General features: G+C 53.5%; 1 protein-coding gene across 2 annotated transcripts in view; it reads right to left on the bottom strand.

Annotated features, from left to right (window-relative positions):
* The window catches only part of DNAH2 (dynein axonemal heavy chain 2), a 141,794-nt gene that overhangs the window by 54,745 nt on the left and 73,160 nt on the right, over positions 1 to 13,889 (bottom strand). For both annotated transcript variants that reach the window (XM_083706475.1, XM_083706476.1), the window contains exons 28-39: positions 13,461 to 13,543; positions 12,503 to 12,683; positions 9,635 to 9,773; positions 7,943 to 8,160; positions 7,411 to 7,509; positions 6,651 to 6,776; positions 5,207 to 5,317; positions 3,862 to 4,050; positions 1,588 to 1,691; positions 1,059 to 1,248; positions 783 to 963; positions 79 to 206 (exon numbers count right to left, since the gene is read on the bottom strand). In XM_083706475.1, coding sequence (XP_083562601.1) covers positions 79 to 206; positions 783 to 963; positions 1,059 to 1,248; positions 1,588 to 1,691; positions 3,862 to 4,050; positions 5,207 to 5,317; positions 6,651 to 6,776; positions 7,411 to 7,509; positions 7,943 to 8,160; positions 9,635 to 9,773; positions 12,503 to 12,683; positions 13,461 to 13,543 — 1,749 coding nt within the window. The remainder of the gene's footprint in view (positions 1 to 78; positions 207 to 782; positions 964 to 1,058; positions 1,249 to 1,587; positions 1,692 to 3,861; positions 4,051 to 5,206; positions 5,318 to 6,650; positions 6,777 to 7,410; positions 7,510 to 7,942; positions 8,161 to 9,634; positions 9,774 to 12,502; positions 12,684 to 13,460; positions 13,544 to 13,889) is intronic.

The following is a 13,889-nucleotide window of genomic DNA, read 5'->3' as shown; positions in this document are numbered from 1 at the left end:
CGACCTTCTGATCGGCAAGTCCTAGGCTCTGTGGTTTAACCCACAGCGCCACCCGCGTCCCTTATATCCCAACAGTACCTTGCAGTTATTGAAGCCTTCCCCAAATAGGATGATTTCGGCAATGAGCGTGGAGTCAGGCACCACCATGGAGATGGGGCGGAACATTGACTTGAGGTTGTCAGGCAGCTCCGTGCGTCCGGCGTAACCTGCCACAAGGAACACAGAAGCACTGGCAAATGTCCACGGGTGGAGGCACACACACCCCAGTTGAGCCCACCTGTCAGGGACTGGACTGAAGGGGACGAGATTGAGGAGGACTGGTGGAGATCGCCCTACCCCTTCTCTTCCTGAAGCTTCCAGGGAAAGGAAGGCAGTATTAAATTACAGCAGTGGTTTGAGGAAGGTCACAGCTCAGAGACAGGCGAACAGAAGAGATGGGAGGTGTTGGGAGAAGAGGAGGAGGAGACAGAGAGGAGCCAGCTGACACACTATCACTGGATAGTATTTCTGATCCCCCTTCTCCCAGAACACAGTGTTCGTTGAGATTGCAAGAGCAAAGGATTCAGAGACAATTGGCCCCTGGCGGCCACCGTAAGGGGAAGTGCTATTGCTAGGAAGGGAGGGGGGAGGAGTTCAGTTGGAGCAATGCCATTAACAGGAGACACACTGAATTCCTTTGTCTCTTGCTGTGATGACTGAATTAACTCATTTTTTTCTCTGCTTCTTGCTGCCACTAGGGAAGGGACAGAATTCCCTGAAGCCTGACGCCACGACCTCCCCACCTGGGTTCATGGTGATGAAGATGCCGCAAGACCACACCAAGTTGATCTCATGGCCCTCAAAGGTGAAGCGCGTCAGGTTGGCGGCCAAAGCCGAGAGGATGGAGAGGATCTGCTGGGCCACGACGGACAGGACCTCAATGTTGATGCGGTTGAACTCGTCAAAGCAGCCCCAGGCCCCGGTCTGTTGGCAGAGTGCAAAGTGGAGAGCTTGAGGGGGGCCAGGGCAGGCATGGGGAGCCCTTGGGAGCAGGGCCAGCACCTGACACTTTTCCTTACCTGCGCTAAGCCGGAGTACATGCGCCCCATCGACTTGTAGTCCAGGCCTTCGGAGCAGTTGACCACAATGACGTACATGCCCAGAGCCTTGCCCAGGTCCTTCACCGTCTCCGTCTTGCCAGTGCCTGCAGGGCCCTTGGGGGACCCTCCCCGGTGGAGGTGGAGGGCTGTGGTCAGAGTCATGTAGCACCTGCAGAAGAGAGGCCAAAGGAACCCAAACATCTCAGGCTCTCCTTGTAGAGCAGGATGGCTAGGGGTTCCCATGACTGGCTTCCCACTTCCCCACTGGCCATCTGGGCCCATCTCCTTGCCTCGTTTCTTTTTCACCCCTCCCCAAACATTATTAGTTGATTCTTCTCCCTCCCAGGCTCCCTCCTGCTGCCCCAAGCAGATTCCCCCACCCTTCCGACCCTTCTGACCCAGGCTGTAGCCCGTCAGCGCTGGCACCAGGCCCTTCACGGCATGCCAACTTCCATGGCCAGAAACCACTAGGCTTCTCCGGGTCGGGCTCACAGCCCTCGTGGGATACCTGTCAGTGAGTGGGGTGATGACCAGCCGGCCAGAGTTCCCCAGATATTCGTAGCCATAGGCAAACTGGGTGTTGGTCTGCCGGATGACGCAATCGTCCAGCTCCTGAAAAAAAGATTTTCCATAGGAGAGGGGTGGCGGGGTGTTGGGAACTTGTGGAAGTCGGCTGGTAGCTCACCACATCTCAGCCCGTGTGACACATCAGGAGGATGTGGAGTCCCAGCAGAGTTTTCAGAGATTTCCTTCCCGCAACAGAATGGCTTCTTCCAGAGTCCCCGGTTAAGGGGAAAACTCTTCTGCCACACAGCTCAAAGTAACAAAGCGCTTATCATCTCCAGACAGAAGACAATGCTAAACAGCACCATGGACTTTATACAGTTCTTCTGGTCTTTGAAGTAAAGATGCCTATGTACGGAGAGATCCGCTAATGCTATCACCCTGCTAGCTGACGCTGCTGTGTAAAACCCACAGCCTCTTCCCCTATCCCACAGATTCAGAGTCAGACCCTGACAGCAAAGCAGGATAGCATCAGGACAGGACTTCACATAATGAAAGCAATGCCCTGGAGACGATTATACCTGTCTCTACATTCCTGAACCAATGGGAAGGTGAGCAACTCAGCCAGTCATGCACACGACCTTGCTGGTGTTGCTACGGTAACCCCAGTGCACCTGGCACCCTTCTCTCAGAACATCCAGATGTGCTAACTCAAGACATGAGACCAAGCACTGTGCCATTTAAACCATTGTTCACATTGCACCAACACAGAATTGTCACTTGCAGTCACATGACGCCCCATGTCCCCCCCCCCCCGGGACCCACATTGCTAAAAATTGTCCTTCCTTCCCAATCTTGGTGTCCTCCAGATGTTTTGAACTTCAGCTCCCATCAACCCCAGTGTCAATGGGGCTCACTCACACTTCCATTTGTCCAAAGGCTCCTTTTTTTGTCCCGCTGTTGAATCGGAACAAACGTCAATCAGGTTCTCTGCGGATTGACATTTGTTCCAATTCAGCGGTAAGCAACGGGTGTTCCAAGGAAAAGTGGCGGGAAAAGACGAAGAACCTCTTTGACCCGTGACTAGAAATTATGGGGCAACCAGAAGTGAGGGTGAGCCTGTGGTCATGCTGTCTGTGGCAGATAAAGAGCTGGTAGCTCAAAACATCTGGAGGGCACCAGACTGGGGCAGGCAGAGCAAAGCCATCATGGTTAGGTAAAGGTAAAGGGACCCCTGACCATTAGGTCCAGTCATGGCCGACTCTGGGGTTGCAGCGCTCATCTCGCTTTATTGGCCAAGGGAGCCGGCATACAGCTTCCGGGTCATGTGGCCAGCAGGACTAAGCCGCTTCTGGTGAACCAGAGCAGCGCACGGAAACGCCGTTTACCTTCCCACTGGAGTGGTACCTATTTATCTACTTGTACTTCATGCTTCCGAACTGCTAGGTTGGCAGGAGCAGGGACCGAGCAACGGGAGCTCACCCTGTCGCAGGGATTTGAACCGCCGACCTTCTGATTGGCAAGCCCTAGGCTCTGTGGTTTAACCCACAGCGCCACCCGCGTCCCTGCCATCATGGTTAGTAGGCATCAATAGTCCTCTATGAACTTATCCAATCCTGCTTCTTTCAGCACGCCAGGCCCTCCACCATTGCCTCCAGCTCCTCTAGTCCTGGCTGCCTTGCTCTGGACATGACCCCTGCTGTGTTTTGGACCCAGGCACTTCCTGTGGTCTCAACTTGGACTGGCAGCCAGCTCTCCCCTCCTCACACACACACACCAGCTCCTGGAACTCTGTGAAGACCTGGCTTCTCCTGAAGGCAAGCACAAAAGCAAGGGAGGCCGCACAAGGCCATATTGGTAGCCAGGGTCAGTGCAGGGGGCAGCCCCCAGCAGCCTCCCCGCCTGCCTCCTAGACGCCGTGCCGCTTAGATGTGGAGGCCTGAACGTGCAGAGGATGCAGACCAAAAGCCTGCTGCTTCCATTTGAGCTCCAAACCAATGCAAGCGATCTGGCTGCCACCCGCTGGGTGAGAAAAGAGGCGAGAGACAAACACGCAGGCTCCAGCCTAGGCTCAGACCCTCCCCAAGAGCAGAGTCTCCTGCACTTCCGCACCACAAACAGCAGAGGGAAACAGCACTCAAGGATGGGCTGGGAATGGTTAGCAGTGGCTCACCACTGGCACATGGTAAATATGCATCTATCCATCCCTGCTCCCCTTCTCTGCTCACCCCCTGCACCACCCAGCCTCCCGCCAGCCCGTGTCAGCTGCCCTCCTCACCTTCTCCCAGTAGAGGCGAAGCTGGCTCAGCCACTCAAAGGACGTCACGTCGATCAGGCCACTCTTGTAGAGCCTCTCAATGACATCCCGGGCGTGGACCTCCACCGTCACCAGCGCCACAATCTTCAGGCGCATGATCTTCGTCAGGTTGCCTCGAATGGCCTCCGAGTACTTGTTCAGCATGGACACCTGCGCGGGGAGTAGGGCCTGACTGTGGCGGGCAAAATGGAGCTTCCGTATTCGGTTGGGCCAGGAAACCATGGAGGAGGGTTGCCCGTCTCTGTGCCCTGCCCGCGATCCTTTCCAGAAGGATCTGGCCGGCTGGAGATGGAGGCAGGGCCCCAAAGGTGGGAGCCCAAAGGTCCCCACACCCTCGAACATCCCTCAGAGGGAAATGGAGACATATTCCACATTGGTGTCATCGTGCCCAAAATGTCTCCTCCTCAAAGGTTGTGGCAGGGATGCAGACACAGCAGCCAAGAGAACCAAGCCGTAATGGCCGCTCTGAAACCCTGAGACTCTTCGCAGCCATGGCAGTAGCCTCATGGGCAGCCCCCCCTGCTCCCCCCCCCGCTTTCTTTATGGGAGACGGACCAAGCAGCAGGGAAACTTTCTTAGGTGCATTAATGTGAGCTTGATCTTGTTTTCATAAAAACGGGAAGGGATGCCATATTGAGTTGGGGAGGAGTGAGTGGATGCACAGATCTAAGAAATGCGCCAGAGGGACACCCGGATATGAACTTCCAATAACACATTACATGCTGTACTGAAGGGAAGGCCCCTTGGGAACTCGGGAATCTGCGTGAGAAAGCAAGAAGCTGTGATGGCGTAAAGGCTTTCGTAATGAACCTGGCATTTTCAGGGCATCTCCACCTTCCGAGCCACTGGGACCCTCCCTGGGGTCAAACTCCTCAGGCTCCCAGATTCCCATACCCCAATCCACTAGGAACTTCTCCTGAAGTGGGCACCTCCAACACGCTGATCTCCTCCTTGTCACCTGACAGCTCTCTAGGGTAACTCTGTGACCCCCCATCTGCTGTTGGGTCCCCTAACCCCTACTAGCTTCAGCCAGCGTGGCCAATGCTCAGGAGTAACTGATGGGAGATGCAGACCGGCAGCATCACCTAGAGGGTCCCTCGAAGGGCCGCCCCGTCCAAAGCACTGGACAGCCAGAGAGCAAAAGACAGCACGTCCCTTGGACTTGGGTTCCCTAGACACACATCCCACAGAGAAGCAGATCTTGTCAGCCTCCCAACTTAGGGGACGCAGGTGCCCACATGCGCTCATCTGTGGGCCCCTTGACCCACATGCAGGAATGGGGTAGATCTGCCAGCCCCTGTCTCACCTGCTTCTTCTTCATGGCTTTGAGGTATTTCTTGTCCCCTCGGTCCTTGCAGGTGGCCAAGCACTTGCTAACGTCTGCCGTCCACTGGATCTGGCTAGCGGTGATCACCATCTGCAAGGAGAGGATTCTGGGTAAGCATGGAGGGGCTGCCAGTTTGGGGGAGAAAGCATCTGCAAGCAAACCCTGGGCCCAATTTTTTCAGTGCCAGAACTCAGGAGTGGGTGCTTATACTTCTGGGCTGGTTCACTCATCATCACAGGCAACTGGAATCTCCGATTCACCCGCAAACGTGCATTTAAAGGGGCAGGGGGAAAACGTCCTGTTTGTCAGTACAACTTAGATGGGGGAGAGAAAGAGTTCCTGGGGTCACTAATTAGCATGGAGTAGTACTGAGTATGATTACTGTTATTAAATCTACTGCCCACCGTTCATCAGCAGGTCCCGGGGCTGGTGATATCAATTTAAAATTCAGTATTAAAAACAATTAGCGTGAATGACAGTTCCAAGAATAAGGGTGTGCCCTAAAAGCACACAGCCCTTAGGTGTCAAAGGCCAGCCCAGAATCTGTGCCCAAGGCACAGAATAATAGAGTCATAGACATGGAACTGTACACTTGGAAAGGTCATCTGGTCCAAACCCCTAGAATGCAGGAGTCACAGATTCCCCAACAGCCAGCCATCCTCTGCTGAAAAACCTGCAATACAGTGGTACCTCAGGTTACATACGCTTCAGGTTACAGACTCTGCTAACCCAGAAATAGTGCTTCAGGTTAAGGTTGAGAACAGAAATCATGCTCCAGCGGTGCGGCAGCAGCGGGAGGCCCCATTAGCTAAAGTGGTGCTTCAGTTTAAGAACAGTTTCAGGTTAAGTACAGACCTCTGGAACGAATTAAGTACTTAACCCGAGGTACCACTGTAGAGGAGAGTCCACCCACTTCCAAGATTGTCGACTAAGTCCTCAGCGTGACCACCCCATCCCCCTCCATATTCTGGCCTTCTCCAGAGACGTCTTTCCCACATGGCTTAGTGGTTCGTTGCGCCAGGGCGCCGGTCTCTCAGGGGCGCCCTGGCGAGTGGGGGAGCTGTGCGGCTTTGCCGGCGGCCTCCCCTTTCCCTACATGCCCGCCAGCTGCTCCCCGTCAAACATATGGCTGGCGGGCATGCAGCTTGCCTCCCAAGCCTCTGCGGGAGAGTGATCCCTGCAGAGGTTTAGGAGGGAAGCTGCGCCCCGTTAACTATATGGCTGGTGAGTGCGCAGCTTCCCTCCCAAGCCTCTGCAGGGACTGCTCTCCCGCAGCGGCATTGGGGGAGAGTTGCGCAAACACACCCATGGCTGGCAGTGCACAGCTTTGCAGCCTCCCCATCCGTGGTAATTTGAGGCGCTGAGCGGATATTTGCACCCCAGCGCCACATCTGCTAAAGACGGCCCTGGCCTTGTCCCTCACCTGTCCAGGCCACTCCTTCACCCACTTGTCCCTCTTGGTCAGCATCTTCTTCAAGGCGAGGCGGCAGTTCCTCAGCACCTCCCGCAGGGTCCAGCGCATGGCCCGTTCCACGTCACACAGCCACTCCTGCAAGGTCAACGATCCCCAGCTAGTCCGTTCTGAGGGCAGACTAGCAGGGCTGGCGTCCAGGGCTTGCTGCGTGCGAGTATCACAACTTTATTGCACAAAGGCACAAAGGGAGAAATGGCGGAGGGATCCCTGGCTCCCGAAAAGGTAGCAATGGCTCTCTCGACACATTATTCCACCCTCGTCGCGCTGAACCTGACACAGGGTCTCAGAAAGCAGAGAATGCTGCAAGGGTGGCAGCAGAGGGAGTGGGAGAGGCAGGGGTTCAGAGGGCTACTTGGAGAGGCTAGAGATGGCATCTATTGAGACATAGCAGCAGAGGACCAGGAAGGGGACCCCTGAGCTAGACACTGCTCAACTAACCCCAACTCAGGGAGTGTGAGCAGTCTCGGGAGAGAGACCAGGCGTAGCGAGGCCTCATTTAGCACCTGCCCATCAGTACTGGGTTCCTGATGCCTGCAGCGCTTAATAATAATAATAATAATAATAATAATAATAATAATAATAATAATAATAATTTATTATTTATACCCCGCCCATCTGGCTGGGTTTCCTCAGCATGGCACTGCAGTTCCTTTCCACAGTCAGGGAAAGAGCTAGGATGGTGCTGAGCAGAAGGCCGGAAAGGACTCACCTCGACGGGTCCCTCCAGCATCACTGAGTGCGTGAAATCTATGTACTCGCCATCCAGAGAGAACATGCCCAAGGCTTCGGATCGGTTGGTATTGCCAATCTAAGGGGGAAAGAAAGAGCTAAGGTTTTCGTCCCAGTCACTGGTGGGGGGTGGGGAGAAGAAAGGGGCAGTGGCGTAGCGTGGGTTGTCAGCACCCGGGGCAAGGCAAGTAATTTGCGCCCCCTAACCTGTGGATTAGCGCCCCCTAACCCGTGGATTTGAGCCCCCTAACCCCCAGATATTGCGCCCGGTGCGGCCAGCCCCCCCTGCACCCCCCAGGCTATGCCACTGGAAAGGGGCCCTTGCTGGCTCACTTTCCCACCAAGAAAGAGCCCAGGATGAGGAGAACGCCAGCTGCCCATTAGCCACAATATTTAGCGGAAAGAAGAAAAGGCACTGGGGAAGAAGCAAAGTGGGCCTTGCTGTGGGGCTGGGGGCAGTCGCTGGCAGTCAAGGGGGCTGGTATGTGTGTGGGGGGGGCGCATGTCCCTGCCTTCTGCATCTTGAGGCACTTGATGTTGTCGAAGCACTTCTTGAGGTGGGGCTGGACGGCTTCCGGGTTGCGCGACTGGCCCAAGATCTCCAACAGGTCGTCGTTGGAGAGGAAGTAGAAGCGGGGGAAGACGTGGCGCTTGGTCTCCAGGTACATGTCGAGGGACTTCTGGATCTCTTCCAGAGCGCTGTTCATTTCCACCAGCTTGTCCAACAGTCCTGTGGCAGAGAGAGCATCACAAAACAGTCACCACTGGCCCCACTGCCGCTGGAAAAGAAACCCACCCTATCCGCACATCTTCTGCAGGTGCTGAAGTGCCCATGCCGCAATAATAATAATAATAATAATAATAATAATAATAATAATAATAATAATAACAACAACAATAATAATATATTTATACCCCGCACATCTGGCTAGGTTTCCCCCAGCCACTCTGGGCGGCTTCCAACAGAACATTAAAATACAATAACCTATGAAACATTAAAAGCTTCCCTAAACAGGGCTGCCTTCAGATGTCTTCTAAAAGTCAGATAGTTATTTCCTTGACATCTGGTGGGAGGGCGTTCCACAGGGCGGGCGCCACTACCGAGAAGGCCCTCTGCCTGGTTCCCTGCAACCTCACTTCTCGTAGGGAGGGAACCACCCGAAGGTCCTCGGAGCTGGACCTCAGTGTCCAGCTGAATGATGGGGGTGGAGATCCTTCAGATATCCTGGGCCTTTGAGGCCGTTTAGGGCTTTCAAGGTCAGCACCAACACTTTGGCTCCTACATTCAAAGTGTAGGTCTTTCAGGACCGGTGTTATGTGGTCTCAGCAGCCGCTCCCAGTCACCAGTCCAGCTGCCGCATTCTGGACTAGTTGTAGTTTCCGGGTCACCTTCAAAGGTAGCCCCACGTAGAGCACATTGCAGTAGTCCAAGCGGGAGATAACTAGCAAGGTCCTGTATGGCCTGTCCCCTACTTCCCTGACCCTTGTCACAGTTAATCGCACTGCACCAAACAGGACTGCCCATCATAGCTGTCAACCTTCAATTTTTTATTTTTTATTTTTTGGGGGGGGAAATTCCCTTATTCCAGTGCTGTTTCCCGCTGCTTCCCGCTGCTATCCCGGATTGTTAGATATCCTGTAGACTGTCCCCGGGACAGGTGAGACAGCTGATCCCTTATTTTCGAGGCTGCTGATCCTTAATTTTCAAATCTGAAAGTTGACAGCTATGCTGCCCGTCCACCAAGCAACCAGCAACTTACAAACATATCATAGAATTATAGAGTTCGAAGGGAGCCCCAAGGGTCATCAACTCCTTTCAATACAGGAATCACAACTAAATCCCTAACAGATGAAACACCTCTAGCAAAGGAGAGCCCATCCCTTATGAGGCAGTCCGTTCTGCTGTTGAATGGCTCTTGCTGCCAAAAAGTTCTTCCTAAAATTTCATAGGAAGCTGCCTTAAACCATCTGGGCCCATCTAGTCCAGTGTTGCTGCCTCTGGCTGGCAGCTGCTCTCTCAGGTCTCCGGCAGTGAGAGAGACTTCTCTCGTCACCTGTCACCCGAGGCTATTGTGTTGGGCTGAACCTGGGGCCTCCTTCCTGCAAATCAGGAGGGCACAGCCCCGCCCCTGAGTTTTTGTCACCTTCCCCCCTTGCTTCTCCTTGCATCCCCTCCCGTAACGCAGCAGCAGCAGCAGCAGCACCTGGGTAATGTGTGGCACGCAGAGCGTTGTTGTCCTTCACAAAGCGGTCCATGATGGTCTTCCAGCTGCTGTTGATGCGGTCAAAGGAGGACGACTCACCGGGCAGCTGCTTGCGGATGTCTTCCCCCAAGAAGATGTTCTGGGAAAGGGAGGCGGGAGGAGGAAGAGGGTGAGGCACGAATCGCTGGGATCACCTGTAATTTTGAGGGTGGAGGCCACCAGGCACTGCCCGCCTTGCCCACAGTAGCAGCACAGAGGATTTGAGAGGCTCTTGGGGAGACCTCCTCGGAGGAAGAGGCCTGGGACCCCAGGGCAGTCAAGGACTTGGAAGAAGTCGCAAAGGTCTCTTTTTTATCATGTACGTTTTTTGGGAATACAGTAAGGTACAGGGACACAGGTGGCGCTGTGGGTTAAACCACAGAGCCTAGGACTTGCCGATCAGAAGGTCGGCAGTTCGAATCCCTGCAACGGGGTGAGCTCCTGTTGCTCGGTCCCTGCTCCTGCCAACCTAGCAGTCCGAAAGCATGAAGTGCAAGTAGATAAATAGGTACCGCTCCGGCGGGAAGGAAAATGGCATTTCCGTGCGCTGCTCTGGTTTGCCAGAAGGGGCCCTAGTGATGGTGGCCACATGACCTGGAAGCTGTATGTCCGCTCCCTCGGCCAGTAAAGCGAGATGAGCGCCGCAACCTCAGAGTCGGCCACAACTGGACCTAATGGTCAGGGGTCCCTTTACCTTTAAGGTACAGTAAACTAATACAGTGGTGCCTCGCAAGACGAAAAGAATCCGTTCTGCGAGTCTCTTCGTCTAGCGGTTTTTTCGTCTTGCGAAGCAAGCCCATTAACGGCTTAGCGGATTAGTGCTATTAGCGGCTTAGCGGCTTTTAGTGGCTTAGCGGATAAGCGGCTTAGCGGCTTAGAAAAAGGGGGTGGGAGGAAAAAAAAGTCGGAAAAACTCGCAAGACATTTTCATCTTGCGAAGCAAGCCCATAGGGAAATTCGTCTTGCAAAGCACCTCCAAAACGGAAAACCCTTTCGTCTAGCGGGTTTTTTGTCTTGCGAGGCATTCGTCTTGCGGGGCACCACTGTAAAATTTTTTAAAAACAGCTCCAAGAAGTATAAAATAGAATAAGCAGAACACAGAGTTCCATCTTAACGGTGGTTCTTAACCCTTAGCACCCACAGAGTGCTCCTCCTGGCTCTGACCCCAGATATTCCTTTCTTCTTTCAGATCTCTCCTGGAATCTTTCCTTTCTTCTCCCAGCCTCTCACCCTGGAAGACCAACATTTCCCTGCCTCCCACCCAGGGTCCTCCATCAACCATCTACCGCCCCCATGGGTATGCAATCTCTGGACCTCAGTAAAGGCCCTGAGTGGAGGACACCAAAGAAAAAAGAGAAGAAAACAAAGAGAGACAAGAACAACAAAAGGAGAGGAAGGGAAAGAGCAAAGGAAAGAGAAAGAAGCACGAAGAAGAAAGGAAACAGAGGGAGAAAAGTGGAGAAAAACAGAAAAAGGAAGAGAAACAATAAAGATAAAAAGGGCTTCTGATTTTCCATCTGCTGGTTATATTGCAAAAAGAAGAAAACAAGACATTCAGTCTATGATAACCATCAATCCTTTCCACTTCCTGTTAAACATTATTTCTTTTAAGTCAAAGTGTCTCAAAATCATTCATTTCTTTCCCCTGCGAAAAGTCCAAGCGGGGTTCTCGAATTGTTATTACTATTGGTAAATGTCAACCATGTTTTTTCTTCAATATCAACTTTACTTCCATTAATTGCCACCACCATTCCTCCATACTGAATAACAGTAAATTCTTCCGCAAAGGTCCCAAGGCAACCAGAAGTGCCTTGGCTTGTGGAAGTTTCATCTGGCAGGCCCCTGCAACAACCCCTCCCACCACCTCCAGAGCCTTGATCCTGAACTCTCTCCCTTCACCCCTGCAAAGGCAGCAGGGTACCCTAGGAAGCTCAGAGTCAGTGTAGGAGGGCTTGTTGGGTTGCCAGGAGTCTCCTTGGGAGCTGGAGTCTACTCAAGGAGGAAGAAGATACAGAAAATGACCAGGAAGACAGGAAGATATTAAGTCACCCGGAGCCCTCTGGACCAATGGAGGTGTTATGTGAATTTACAGAGCTGGCTGGGCCTCCTTCAAAAGGGTGCCACATTTTCTGTGCAGCAGGATCCAGTGCAACATGTCCTGAGGATTGTGGGTAATTTTCCCCTCTCTCAGATTCTGTTTAAAATGTTACCCTTGCTTTCTGACTGAAAGAGAGACTGCCCTTAGCAGCACAAAGGAAGGACCTGCTTCTTTTCTTTCTCTTTCTGTGGAAGATGCAGAACAGCCATCACGGAAACCCTCTAATGCCCCTTCTCTGATCTGCTCACACTTAATGCTAGCTCAGAGGCCTGTCTGAGAGCACCAAGACAGAACGGCGACTTGTTGCCCGAAGATAGAGAGAGAGAGACAGACAGTTTCTCATTTCCAACAGTGAAGCCCCCAAGTGCCTCTTGCTCAGGGGTGGAGGAAGGGGGATGCGGTGAGGGTGGGCCACCCCGGGTGTCACCACTGAGGGGGGTGACAAAATGCCGGGCAGCACACACTGCGGGGCCTGCTGCATGCCCGAGCCACACATCTCTCCTGGGAGAGACGCGGTGGCTTGGGAGCACGCAGGCTCCGCGCTGCCCAAACGGTCTGCCCGCTGCCTCCTCCCCAGCTTTAGAGCGGCTGAGTGGGAGGAGGCAGGCAGACTTTGGAGGCCCCGTGGTGCGCCCCACTCCTTGGCGCGCCACCCCAGGTGCCCAAGCGGCTTCCTCCGCCCGCTGCTGTTGCTACCGCCTTTTCTGCTTTCTGGAGAAAGCGATCCTCACCTCCAAGTACATCCACTGTCGCTGGACCGTCAGCAGCATCTCAATCACCTCCAGAATGAGCGAGAGGCAGCGCTCCCAGCGGTCCACATCCTTCTCAAAGGGCTTCACAAAGCGCGAGGCCTTCATGGTGGACAAGGCCACCTGGTTGTCATCCAGAGCCTGGAAGACGTCTTCGGTTCCTCTGCAGAAATGGGGAGCACGTGAGCACAGGCCTTCGCAGGAAGAGCCCAAAGCCTGGAACCCTTGCAAGGTCAGAGCACGCATGCAAGGTCAGAATCCCTCTCTGGCTTCTGGCTGGGCTGGAATGTATGCCAACATAACTAGACTGACAAACCACGTTAGACAGTGCCTGGACCACAAGCTCCTAAATCTCCCGGGTCGTTTTATTTATTTATCCTTCAGAAAAACTGAGCTCTGCCCTTCCGCCACAGTAGCAATGATTGTGGAAGCTTGCAACAACACAAAAAATACTGTATTTTTCGCTCTATAAGACGCACCAGGCCACCTGACGCACCTAGTTTTTGGAGGAGGAAAACAAGAAAAAAAATATTCTGAATCCCAGAAGCCAGAACAGCAAGAGGGATCGCTGCGCAGTGAAAGCAGCAATCCCTCTTGCTGTTCTGGCTTCTGGGATAGCTGCACAGCCTGCATTCGCTCCATAAGACGCACACACATTTCCCCTTACTTTTTAGGAGGGAAAAAGTGAGTCTTATAGAGCAAAAAATACGGTATTAATAAGAGCATTAAAAAAATTAACAAAACTAAGGCAACCACAAAATTTTAAAATCAGGGATATAGACAGCAGACAAAAACCTAAAAAAGAGGGGACCAGGTGTTTAAAGCTATTCAGCCCAACTGGACAGATGCTAGCCAGAGCCCGTGACAGAAATGCAACGTGGGTCTTGCCATCCTGGGTGAAGGGGCCACCCTTTTTTTACACCCCCTGCACTGGGCCTACCTGACACGGTGGTGTCCCTTGTCCTTGTACGGCACGATGTCCAAAGTGGTGGCGTCCCAGGTCTTGGCAATGTTTGCAAGAGCCTGCAGGGAAGGCAACGAAGGCCAATTGCCAATGCTGAGAGAGAGAGAGAGACTGGAGGCTGGGCACCCGGTGGCTAAAGCAGCAGCAGCAGGACCACTTCCCCAAGCCACACCCACCTGAGGTTATGTATAATGTCAGGTGGGATACAGTAAAAAAATGTGACTCCCTGCCATTTACAGGCATTTTGAGCAAAGGGAAATGGTGACCAGGTGACAGGCAGGTGGGTGGATGGTAAAGGAGGCCAGGAGCTGGTCTGATCCTGTCCCCCACCCCTGCTCAATGTGGGGATGAAGTGGGGCCCCTGGAAGTGATGCTCAGGGCATCCTTTCTTCCGAGGAAGTTGGG

Source organism: Podarcis gaigeae (genome assembly GCF_964106915.1).
Source record: "Podarcis gaigeae genome assembly, chromosome: 13".
NCBI classification, from domain to species: domain Eukaryota; kingdom Metazoa; phylum Chordata; class Lepidosauria; order Squamata; family Lacertidae; genus Podarcis; species Podarcis gaigeae.
The sequence above is the reverse complement of the archived record's forward strand: the minus strand, read 5'-3'. Positions and strand labels throughout refer to the sequence as shown.